General features: G+C 41.6%; 1 protein-coding gene across 1 annotated transcript; it reads left to right on the top strand.

The window, feature by feature from the left end:
* Nucleotides 1–8902: 8902 nt before the first annotated feature.
* Nucleotides 8903–11771, top strand: LOC308298123 (macrophage-expressed gene 1 protein-like; the record flags this gene model as incomplete). The annotated part of the gene is made up of 3 exons (XM_080741680.1): nt 8903–9367; nt 10104–10815; nt 11635–11771. 3 exons carry the CDS (start codon nt 8903–8905, stop codon nt 11769–11771), a joined length of 1314 nt encoding a protein of 437 aa, XP_080597806.1.
* Between the last annotated feature and the right edge of the window lie 1684 nt (nt 11772–13455).

The raw sequence follows: 13455 nt of genomic DNA, 5'->3' as shown, positions 1-13455 counted from the left end.
CGTGCGTGCAATCATGTCTTTCCGTCTGTGGACAGCTGATCTCTGGCACCGTTGGCATGGTGGCTGCAAAACTGTGCACACACACGTCCCTGGGTGCCATGAATTTTGAACGCACATTCCCACTAGATAGAGGAAGAAATGCCACTTGATTGTTATCTAATCAGCCTCGTGGTGGTGCTATAACAGGCCAATTTGTGTTTTACCCTTAACTCCACTGATCAGAGTAAAACTTTGTATGGACACTCCCTCGAGGCCAAGGGAAAGCCTTGCCCTGCATTTTTCACATCTGCCTGACTGACAGGCTGACTTGTATAAAACAAATGTTTTGAAATTACTCCTTTCAGATTTTATCCAAAAATCACACAAATCCGTACACACAGTATCTCTACAGTCATGTGATCAAGACAAATTTCTCAGATATTTCATATTCCGTCCTGATTGGCTAATAGTCCAAGCATTTCAGGCAAAAATCGTGCACTTTATGAAAGAAGCATGAAATTTGGCACACATTAGAACATGCCATATGGAACATTTTTGGCTATAGGGGCATCGCAGATTTGTCTTTCGAAACTTGTGGGAGCCAATCAAAGTTGGGCTCTCATAGACTTTACTATACAGTACAATAATACAAAAAATAAATATGCTTTAAGTAGCACGTGAGGGGTCAAACAAGGGTTTTTCGGGATTCTGAATCCAATGCAAGCATTTGTTTTGCACAAAAAATATTCCTTTCTGAAAAACGGCCCTGACAAAACTATGAAAAGTGATGACTCATCACTAAACCATCACTAAAGCATAGTTTTATGGGGACAGTTTTTAGCCCAAGGAATGTTTTTCGTGCAAAACGAATGCTTGCATTGGATTCAGAATCCCGAAAAACACCTAGTTTGACCCCTCACATGCTACTTAAAGCATATTTATTTTTTGTATTATTGTACTGTATAGTAAAGTCTATGAGAGCCCAACTTTGATTGGCTCCCACAAGTTTCCCAAGACAAATCTGCGATGCCCCTATAGCCAAAAATGTTCCATAATTATGGCATGTTCTAACTGTGTGCCAAATTTCATGCTTCTTTCATAAAATGCACGATTCCATCAAAATACTGCCCGAAACGCCTGGACTATAACATTGGCTTCCAAAGTTGGCAGGATTGGTACAAAATGCCTCAAATCACAAAAAAAACATAAAAATGTGCACTCACATTCCCACTAGGTCAAAAAACAAATGCCAAACTTTTTCACATTGGCCTGTTATAGTGGCACCAGTAGGTCACTTTTGCAAAACACAATTTTGGAACAAAATCATACTCGCAGCGTCGGGTCCATGCCCAAGCCCTATGTTCCCTCAGCCCATGTTCCCTCAGCCTTATGCCTTATGTTCCCTCAGCCTTATGTTCCCTCAGCCTTATGTTCCCTCAGCCTTATGTTCCCTCAGCCTTATGTTCCCTCAGCCCTATGTTCCCTCAGCCCATGTTCCCTCAGCCCATGTTCCCTCAGCCTTATGTTCCCTCAGCCCTATGTTCCCTCAGCCCTATGTTCCCTCAGCCTTATGTTCCCTCAGCCCTATGTTCCCTCAGCCCTATGTTCCTTCATCCCAAAATAGGACCCTATGTTCCCTCAGCCTGGACTTATGGGCAGGCCCCCATGGCATTGGTCCGACGTCTCATTGTTCCGACGTCCCATTAGCTGGTGAATGCTTGCTAACCTGCCGACGCTGGTGAATGCTAACCTTTTGAATGCTAACCTGCCGATGCTGGTGAATGCTAACCTGGTGAATACTAACCTGGTGAATGCTGACCTGCCAATGCTGGTGAATGCTAACCTGGTGAACGCAGACCTGCCGACACTGGTGAATGCTAACCTTTTGAATGCTAATCTGCAGACACTGGTGAATGCTAACCTGGTGAATGCTGATCTGCTGACACTGGTGAATGCTAACCTGGTGAATGCTGATCTGCTGACACTGGTGAATGCTAACCTGGTGAATGCTAACCTGCCGACACTGGTGAATCCTAACCTGGTGAATGTTAACCTGGTGAATGATAATCCTAACCTCAGTAAAACTATGCCTAAACCTAACCCTGTAGGACTAATGAGATGTCAGACTTATGGGCAGTCCCTTAATAGGCCCTATGTTACCCTATGTTAGCCAACACATTTTTCTTTAACCCGTGTTGATAGTAACCACAACATCAAATTAAACGTGCACTGTTGAAAGCACAGGTTCTGGGGGTACTTACATGTGTACATCATGTTGCAAGGGAATATCCGTTTTGGTTAGAACTGATACAAAATATAACTTTGTATTTAACACAAAAAGTAGGCTAATATAACATAACAAATTATAACTTATGTTGTATTGTAAATTCCAAATATCAAATAGGTATCCTCCAAGATACCCATGCATGTACCTAACAAACTACTTCCTAAAGGTCAAGGATGTTCACGATCACAACACCAGAGGCACTGCTTCTTTTACATTCAGACCACTGAGTAGTGGCTCTAATAGCCAGTCTTAGCTCTGGTCCAGACACTCTGACAGATGGCTGGCTAAAAGACTAGACCATAACCAAAGGTAGTTTTGAGTTGTTGAAAGTCTATTCTCTGCGGTGGGAAACCAGGGGTGTAGTTGTCCCGATTTAAAATGAAGCAAACACGGAACTGAAAGTTCCTATGATTGGCCGCTAGTTGCGCTGTTCTGGCACCAGAAGCAACATGTTCTCCATAGGATTCCATTAATTTCCCCCAAACTTTTACATTTGATTTTCTTACCTTAATAAACATTGTCATAAATACTTTATGGTTCCTGTAGTTTAAAGCCTCGTTTCATGTCTCCATTCCAACATCCCCCTTACCCTAACCCTAACCTCTATGGAATTGCTGCCACTCTGACAATAAGAGGTCAATGTCGGAATGGCAGCATGTCGGAATGGAGAGCAGTCACCAAATAAAACATATCCAACTCGACCGTCGCCACATCCAACTCGGCCGCCGTTTATTTCCGGGTTGTGTCTGCGGTGGGTGCATTTTATTTCATGACCAAAATAATGTATTCTAACTAGAAATACTGTTCCTTCGAAACAGTGTGGGCTCGCTTCCAACCCAACAAATAGGATACTTTAAGGTACTGTAAGGTACAGTACCTTACAGTATTGTACTGTACCTTACTATACTGTACTGCACCTTACTGTACTGTACTGTACTTTACTTTACTGTACTCTACTGTACCTTACTGTACTGTACTGTACCTTACTTTACTATACTATACTGTACTCTACTGTACCGTACTGTACCTTACTGTACTGTACTCTACTGTACCTTACTATACTGTACTTTACTGTACTCTACTGTACTTTACTGTACTCTACTGTACTTTACTGTACTCTACTGTACTGTACCTTACTGTACTTTACTGTACTATACTGTACCTTACTGTACTGTACCTTACTGTACTGTACTTTACTGTACTCTACTGTACCTTACTGTACTGTACTGTACCTTACTGTACTATACTATACTGTACTCTACTGTACCGTACTGTACCTTACTGTACTGTAATCTACTGTACCTTACTATACTGTACTTTACTGTACTCTACTGTACTTTACTGTACTCTACTGTACTTTACTGTACTCTACTGTACCTTACTGTACTTTACTGTACTCTACTGTACCATACCTTACTGTACTGTACCTTTCTGTACCTTACTGTACTTTACTGTACTCTACTGAACCTTACTGTACTTTTACTGTACTCTACTGAACCTTACTGTACTGTACATATTCTATGTGTTCTAGAGGTGTATATTGAGTGCATATACTGTAGGTTAACAATGCCAGATCACATCTGTCCTCCACTATGTCTATAACCAAGGCGTTCTTCTATGTGGCCACTCCAGACTGAGGAGTGGAGCATGACTTTTATTGTGTTTGTGGATCTGATTTGAAAATGCATTGGTTGTGATATCTCCCTGACAACCAACAACAACCACTAATACGGCTGAGTGTCCCTGCGGGTTCTAGGATATATACTGTAAATCCCATTGCCCGGGATCCTAAAACCTTATTCTTTTTAACTAAATTTTCTAAAACACTACAAAACATGTCTCAAAGACAAATACAAGCAAACGTCTCCACAGTAACAGTTGTTTGTGTGTGTGTGTGTGTGTGTGTGTGTGTGTGTGTGTGTGTGTGTGTGTGTGTGTGTGTGTGTGTGTGTGTGTGTGCGCACGCGCATGCGTGCGTGTGCGTGCACATTGTAGATCAACTTCATAGCAGTATTAAGTGGTCCATCTATGTTTTTTTTATTAATAATACAATCTGCAAAGTAACAAGTAACTGAAGCTGTCAAATGCTGTATTTATAGTAGAGTATATGTAACAAAAATGGAAAGTAGAGTAAAAGTACCTCAAAATTGTACTGTAGTGTAGGTACAAGTACTTGTATATACTTGAGTAAATGTACTTGGTTACTTTGCAGCACCACAGAACAGCCAATGACAGACAGGCCTTTAATCACAGCTGTTTCAATCAGTAGAGTGGAGAGGGACATTTAGAGATATTTGTAGTTTTAACTCAGAATATATACATCACACAGCTTAGATATTTGGATCAAATCAGAGAGCAGACCTGTGTGAACGCAATGATATAAATAGCATATCTGAAGTGTGAACACTGCAGCCACAGCACCTTAACATAAACATGGGTCTATTATCCTTCTCTCCACTCTGTCCCCACTCACTAAACCCATTGGAAATGCATTGGGTGCTTAAAGTTAAACATTCTTTTTTTATTATTCTACAAAACATTTCAAAACGAAAAATACAAGCACACGTGTCCTCAGTAAGCTGAACACATAAAAATTTGAATGGTGTTGAAAGGTGTAAGCGTGTAGGAGATGAATCGCGCCAAAGTTTTGAGGAGATACACATATAGCTATAAATAAATAAACAAATAAACTAGAAATACTGTTCCTTCGAAACAGTGTGGGCTCGCTTCCAACCCAACAAATAGGATACGTTAAGGTACTGTAAGGTACAGTACCTTACAGTATTGTACTGTACCTTACTATACTGTACTGCACCTTACTGTACTGTACTGTACTGTACTGTACTGTACTGTACTGTACTCTACTGTACCTTACTGTACTGTACTGTACCTTACTGTACTATACTATACTGTACTCTACTGTACCGTACTGTACCTTACTGTACTGTACTCTACTGTACCTTACTATACTGTACTTTACTGTACTCTACTGTACTTTACTGTACTCTACTGTACTTTACTGTACTCTACTGTACTTTACTGTACTCTACTGTACTGTACCTTACTGTACTTTACTGTACTCTACTGTACCTTACTGTACTGTACCTTACTGTACTGTACCTTACTGTACTGTACTGTACTGTACCTTACTGTACTGTACTGTACCTTACTGTACTATACTATACTGTACTCTACTGTACCGTACTGTACTGTACTCTACTGTACCTTACTGTACTGTACTTTACTGTACTCTGCTGTACCTTACTGTACTGTACTCTGCTGTACCGTACTGTACTGTATTGTACTTTACTGTACCTTACTGTACTGTACTTTAATGTACTCTACTGTACCTTACTATACCTTACTGTACTGTACTTTAATGTACTCTACTGTACCTTACTGTACTGTACTTTAATGTACTCTACTTTAATGTACTCTACTGTACCTTACTATACCTTACTGTACTGTACTCTACTGTACCTGACTACCTTACTGTACCTTACTGTACTGTACTTTTATGTACTCTACTGTACTCAACTGTACCTTATTGAAAAGCCTGTCAACTGATCTCCCTGACAACCAACAACAACCAACACAATGGCTGACTGTCCCCTCAGGCCACTGGGACCTACAGTAAAATCCTTAAATTCTATAGCCTGAAGGGACAGTCCGCCATTCCACTGGTTGCCGCCGGTTGCCAGGGACATATCACAACCAATCAGGATCCTAAAACTTTCTTATTTTCTAGGTTAAATTTCTCTAAAACTACAAAACATTTCAAAAAGAAAAATACAAGCACACGTGTCCTCAGTAAGCTGAACACATAACCATTTGAATGGTGTTGAAAGGTGTAAGCGTTTAGGAGATGAATCGCGCCAAAGTTTTGAGGAGATACACATATATAAACAAATAAATAATGAAGATAACATACGTGTGCTCGGCTTCCAGGCGAGCCCACAATAATGAAGATAACATACGTGTGCTCACCTTCCAGGCGAGCCCACAAATAGTGGGTGGGGTTCTGAGAGGTTTCCCACCGCGGGGAATAGACTCAACAATGCAAAACTACCCTTGTTTAGGTGAGTAGCGAAGTAGTTTTGTTTATTTTGACTGAAGTTAAGCCCTCGTTGGGGTACAGAAATCCTGGTCTAGTCTTTTAGCCAGCCGCCTGTCAGAGTGTCCGTTGACCAGAGCTAAGCCAGTCTAAGCTAATCTCTTCCTCAGGCGGATGTGAGGAAGGCTGTACTGACCTGTAGTAATTGTTGGGGATATGCATTCCCCACTGAATATATGTATGACATTCTTTGCACTTGCATTCATTTCCTATTCTTATTTCATCAACAGGCCAATAGGACAACATGAAATTAATGTAGAGTATATGCTGGCTTTTTATGACCAAGATTTTAATTTGAACTATCAACGTACTTAATATACTCTATAAGTAGATACCGTAAATACATAAACACATATTTTGTGTTATTTAAAAATAATGTTTACATAAGTTTGGGGGCGAACATGCATCCAACCCACCCAATCAAAGGTTGACAAAATAAATTGTTTGGCCTATTGAAAAATTGCAGAGCAAATACCAATGATATGGTGTGCAGCCTTTACAATAGCCCACTAGGCCACTACTCATCTTGTTCAGTTCACACGATTCACAGATCCCTGGGTCTCTGAAGGTCTTTTCAAACAGAGTTGACACATGTTTTCTTGTCTGCAACCATACATTCATTAACCGCTTTCAACCCGGTGTCACTTTTTTTGGCGTGTACTGTATCTATGTCGTCGACAGAAGAGCCCCCGATCAACGTCTACATTCATCTGGATTCTCCATACTTCTGGCCTGCTCGTTTGTGTTTTTTCTAAAGCATGGCCATGTACCGGTAGGTAGGTGTGGGACATCCCACTGATTGATGCCCGTATGTTGGTTCCCATGTGTAGTGATTTGTGATGAGCTGGATTTGACCCCAGTCTCCCACTAGCCAGGCCGATGTACAACCTAGCATCTCAATAGGGCTGAGCCCCATTGGCAGGGCTGTTGTGCACTGGTCTTGGCTGTGGGCAACACATGATACAGGGACTTATCTGTGTCAATGGCAACGATCTGCTAGTCTCATCTTCCTGACAGTGATCTTCTCAGACACACATATATGGTAGCACCCCGTTCAGATGTTTGTTGTGTTGGTCGTCCTCTTTGATTTTCAGTACAGATGTTGGTAATGTGTTGGCACTGTTTGAAGTTCAATCCAGGTGTTGGTATTGTGTTGGTCCTGTTTGTTTATATTGAATGTGATTTCTCCATCGCAACGCTTTACCATCAAAGTGTCTTTGGTCATATGATCAAGATTTTTCATATTCCATTCCGATTAGCTATATACGATTGGCTTCTGTGGGACCCGTTTGGAATATAATGCCACAAGTCAAGAACACAGGGATCAACACAGAGCCAAAGCACTTCCACCCATAGGAGGAGCAACTAATTGCGACCGTAGGTCGCATTTACTACCAAAACCTCCACAGGCTGTCTGTCTGTCTGTCAGTGAGTGAGTCAGTGAGTCACACTTTTGCCCTGCTCATATCTCCACAACCGTTGCCCCCATCCATGCCACATTTTGCACACACACTCCTTACCTGCCAAACTACAACCTCCAAGGACCCCCGGAGCTCCAGGGACCCCCAGGTCCCTGGGGGACCCCCAGGTGTAAAAAAATGTCCCTCCGTGAGTGACACATCACACGTCACACTTTTCCCCTGCTCATATCTCCACAACCGTTGCCCCCATCCATGCCACATTTTGCACACACACTCCTTACCTGCCAAACTACAACCTCCAAGGACCCCCGGAGCTACAGGGACCCCCAGCTCCCTGGGGGACCCCCAGATGTAAAAAAAACCCCAAATGTGCAAAAATGACCAAATGACCACCCCAACGACAAATGACAAATGGTCTTGTGAGTCATGCGAGAATCACAGTTAATTTTTTTTTTTGTTGATTCCTTAAAAGTTTTTGAGTGGTGGTCACCCCATTTCCTAAGCACGAGTGTGTATAGGTTTGTTTGTTACTATCTATGCATGTGTGTACCGGTATGTAGCCTGAGCATGAGCTGCAATACCGCTGGTGACCAAGCAGCTGACACACACACACACACACACACACACACACACACACACACACACACACACACACACACACACACACACACACACACACACACACACACCACTCACTTCAAACTTGGTTTGATTCTTTTCACACTGTTTGTATGTATGGCCGGGACTAATACAGTCTTGTGTAGGCCACCCAGCCTGGCGAAGACCTGCCCTTTTCTAGTGCTGAGTGAGCAGTACAAGTCCATAGCCAAAGGTCAAGTTTACGAATAATTGACGGTTAAGGCCTGGCTGGCTAGTATAGCAGCCGTATTTGCTTCTATTGCCTATTGTTCTCAGTGGCTTTAGCGCCAGGGATAAATAGATTACACAACAGGCACATTAACTCTAAATGGCAGGCTATTCATTACCAAAAATAGTCATAGCCTTTACACTTACGGGATGTTACTTTTTAGTCCCTCCTACAACTGTCAGATTTGATGGAAGATATAAGAAGTGCTTGGTGTGCTCATGTCTCACTCAGCCATGGCCCTGAGAGCAGCAGCATTGATAGTTCTCTCCGTCCTCCATGTGTGCTCCCCTGGCCCTGTCCGTCGCCCTGTCGGCTGGTTTGAACACTGCCGTTCCTCCACCAACCTCTCCATCACAGCCCTGGAGGTCCTGCCTGGTGGAGGCTGGGACAACCTGAGAAACGTAGACAGGGGCCGGGTGATGAACTTCAGCTACTCCCAGTGCCAGACCACCGAAGACGGCTTCTATTTCGTCCCAGACGACGTGTTTGTCATCGCCCAGAAGGTGACAAATGTTGATACCTATGCAGAAGTCATCAGTTCCTGGCTCCAGCACAAGAGTTCTACATCTTACTCCATCAATATAGCTGCGTCTGGCAATTCTGAAGAATTTGGTGAACTGCATGGAAAGTTCTCTGCTGAAAACCAGAGGGTGAAAACCAACCAAATCAATGGCAAGTCTAGCACAACCAGAGTGCAGGTGAGTTTAATGTTTTTATCTGATCTTGCAAATGTGTAAAAGGATGGACTAATTCGTTTTTTTTTTTCTAATGTTATGGTGATGCTACATACGTTCTACTCTTTACATACACAAGGCTCTCCGTTGTGTTGCGCTAATGTTGCTACTGCTCAAACATTTTATTTGTTTTTTTTTAGACTCATTATAGTCCGGGAATATTATCGGAATAATGTATGGGAACCTTATGTATTTGTAAAGATTTAAATTGCTGAAAGGTGGGGTACCATTAATTTTACTTTAAATATCCCTTGACTATTAAAGGACAACATTGTTTTTTTATATTGTAATTAGAGAGAAGAAAAGATGAGTTGAGATGTTTTCATTTACTGCCTTCTGTTGTTTTAGAGATTTTAACGATTTTGATTTCAGTGGGTGGGGGCATTCATACAAGTGGCTAAATATGTCTTTTAGACACTATAAGTCGGAGATTTCTGTATTATTATTTACAGTAACACTACTAGCCTCCATAAACCATAAATCACATCTGCCCATGAAAGATGGTGCATCTTGGGAATGTGCTTATTGTGTCTAAAAATAAATACAACATACATATTGAGCCACTTGTACGGCGTACGTATGCCCCCACCCATTGATTTTTTTTTTCTAAAACGATAGAAAGAAGTAAATGATTTTTTTAACACTCATCTTTTCTTTTCTCTAATTATCTGAAATATGAACCCTTGCTTTTATTTCCTAGATACGGAACCACATTTACACAGCAATGGCTAATCCTGACTTCACACTGGACTCCCACTTCGTTCAACAAGTAGAGGACATTGCAGATGCTATTGAAAATAACCAGACGAGGCTAGCCACTTACCTGTCAGAGAAGGTAGTGGCTGACTATGGGACACATGTGATAAGTAGTGTTGATGCAGGGGCTAACTTAGCTAAAGAGGACTACTTCAAGTCATCTGATCACTCAGACAGTGATGACTCCACAACTTCCATCAAAGCATCAGCTGGCTATAATTTTTTTTCTTTGTTTACAATTGATGTAGAAATGGGTTACAAACATGAGACATCAGAGCAAAGTAAATATGACAGTAGCATCACTTCCTCCTTCATGGAGGGCCACGGAGGTGCACCCTACTACCCTGGCATGTGTCTTGCCAAGTGGCAAGAGAGCACCAGAAATAATCTTGTTGGTATTGACCGGTCTGGTCTGCCACTATATTATGTCATAAACACCAACACTCTTCCTGATCTGCCAGAGCCACTCGTTAGCAAGGTGGCTGACTCCCTGCAACAGGCCATAACGCGCTACTACATGGTTAACACCCACCCTGGCTGTGTCAACGTTGACTCGCCAAACTTTAACTTTCAAGCTAATGTTGATGACAACTCATGTGATGGGACAGCCACAGGCCTGAGTCTTGGTGGAGTCTACCGGACGTGTGCAGGAGCAAGTCAGCTCTGCCAGAATCTGGTTCAGACAAACCCAAATACAGGTGACTACACTTGTAACGCACCATACCAGGCAATATTATTAAACACTGAGGAGATACAGTCTCACTATTTTGTAAGAGAATGTAAACAAGAAGCGTATACATGTTGGCTTGTTGGAACATGCCATAGAGAAGTATGTTCGGATGTTTTGCATTCCAGATGGGCTAACGTCCATAATTATTGGTGCTATTCAGATGTTTCTACAGGGAACAAAGGTTATCTGTTTGGAGGTCTCTATAGCTCTTCTATAAATAATCCCATCACCAAACGTAGTAGCTGTCCTCAACACTTCAACCCAGTTAAATTCCTGAGTAATGATGTAATGATCTGTCTTAGTAAAGCATATGCACTTGGTGCCCCACAAGCTGTGCCCTTTGGAGGTTTTTTCAGTTGTGACTCAACCAACCCCTTGACAGACGGCAACAGTCACTGTCCTCCCCAGTTCAGCCAGCATTTATTCACAATCGTTGACGGCTGTCCCATTCACTACTGTGTCAAGTCAGTTTTGTTCAGAGTTAAGCAGCTACTGCCAATCCGTCTACCTCCTTTCACCAAACCTCCAGTGATAGGTGTGCAATCCAACAGCGGCACAGTCAGGGTGTTGACAGAAGGGAAGCAGTCATGGGTCAAAGTGGGTCAATCAAAATCATGGACGAGGGCTGCAACAGACCATGTCCAGGATGCGATCAAGAATTCTGCAACAGATTCCGCTGATGTCTCTTGGGAGAAGGCAGGAGTAGGTCTTGGGGTCATAGCTCTGGTCATCTTAATGATTGTAGGTGTGGTGCTCACAGTGAGGCGGAAGAAGGGTTTGCCGTTGTGTAAGAAGCACACCCATGGGGAGGATGCTTACAGTCAGCCAAAGATGCCAGGGGCAGAGAAGCAGGTTGAACATGAGATGGAACAGCCTTGCTGACTCCAGTATTCTAAGGAAACTGTAGATTCTTTGAGAAGATTTATTTCTTCACAACCATGTTTTTGTTTAAGATCTTATAGTGAGCTTTCTTATTTTCGATTATGTATAAGAATTATCTGACTAATTTTTGATCCCTTAAAAGTGCTTGATTGTAAATCTCACATTTTGGGTAATTGATAAGTGTCATCCAGCAAATATACATGATCAGGCAAATGACATACAGTAAGCTATTGTATGGAGTTCTTGGGATTAATAACTTGCCACTGCCACTGTTTCTCAAATTCCATTTAATCTTTTTTTTTTGTGTGTGTCTTTTTTTTTAAATACATTATTAAGTATTTTTGTGATTGATGTGTAGAATTGTGTGAATCTTTCAAATTGGTGCATACAAATGATTTGGTCAATTTGTCATGTAGTTTGGGCCTGACATGGGAAAATAAAAATAAACAGTATCAAGTTGTTGTCGTTGTTTTATTTATATCCATTTGGTTTTATTTATATTAGTTAATTTAGAGCCACTGCAATATGGTCACCTGACCTAAATGATCTTACAATAACAATGAATGGAAACAAAACTTACCCCATCAGTGTCAATGGGGAATAATTGTATGATATTGTAATGGAGATTAAATCTTAATGCATTCAGATGAACTCTTTTTAAGAGCTAGGACTCGTTGGCACGCTGGATAGAATTAAAATGCTAGAAATGTTAGAATGTTAGAGCTGTAACTGCAAACTAAACAAGGGGGTAAAAAATCCTTCAGTACCATGATATGATGTGATATAAAAAAAAAAGTGGCAAAGAGTGTATGCAAGTTTCACACTTTCAAATGAATGTCTGCACAATGTGAATACTGTACTTTCATGGCAATTAAATCTTAATCTTAACTGTTAAAGGCAGGCAAGCAGCTAGCCAATCACACTAATTCTACTGGCCTTCCAGAATATGGGATCCAGACACAATCATCATGAAACTCTGTGGAACTTTATATACTGTACTCTGTGTTCATTGCATTTGATAGTATGGGAGATAGGTGGGTTAGGCCTATTGCTCTGAATCTAATGATCCTGATACATATTTCTAGAAGAATATAAAATAAAGGTTGTTGTGCATTATATATAGGTATAAACAAGCCATTGTGCTTTCTTGGGTTTAAATCCTAGTAGACTGTGTATCTGAACTTATTATAAGATATGTTTTTGGGCTGTTATACCTTTATTGACAGGACAGTAGACTGACAGGAAACGGGGAGGGAGATGGGGAGTGACACGTACGCAGCAAATCTGATCAGGCTCAGGAATCGAAACAGCAACCCGCTGCAGGCTACAGTACAAGCCTACTGTATGTGGTAGGCCTATGTGCCTGGAACAGTAGGCCAGCGGGCACTCCATTCCCATGCAAACTTCTAATAAAGTGTTGGATCAATCAATCAATCAAATGGAAATATTAAAGTGTCATAATTAAACTTCATGTTGAAATGGCACACTATATGGCACTTCATGTCAAAAAGGTTGCTGACCCGTCTAACTGTACGTGTTACATCGACGGGGAAATTCCAGTCATGTCAAACACCGTAAAAGGTAAGCACACACACACGCATGCACGCACGCACGCACGCACGCACACACACACAGTGCATAGTAAGGAAAACCATGCTTTAGAATGGAAATATTTTACTTAAAA

This window comes from Nannobrachium achirus, assembly GCF_963921795.1.
Source record: "Nannobrachium achirus genome assembly, chromosome: 14".
In the NCBI taxonomy this organism is placed as follows: domain Eukaryota; kingdom Metazoa; phylum Chordata; class Actinopteri; order Myctophiformes; family Myctophidae; genus Nannobrachium; species Nannobrachium achirus.
Note: the sequence above shows the minus strand (reverse complement) of the source record. Positions and strands in the feature narration are given on the sequence as shown.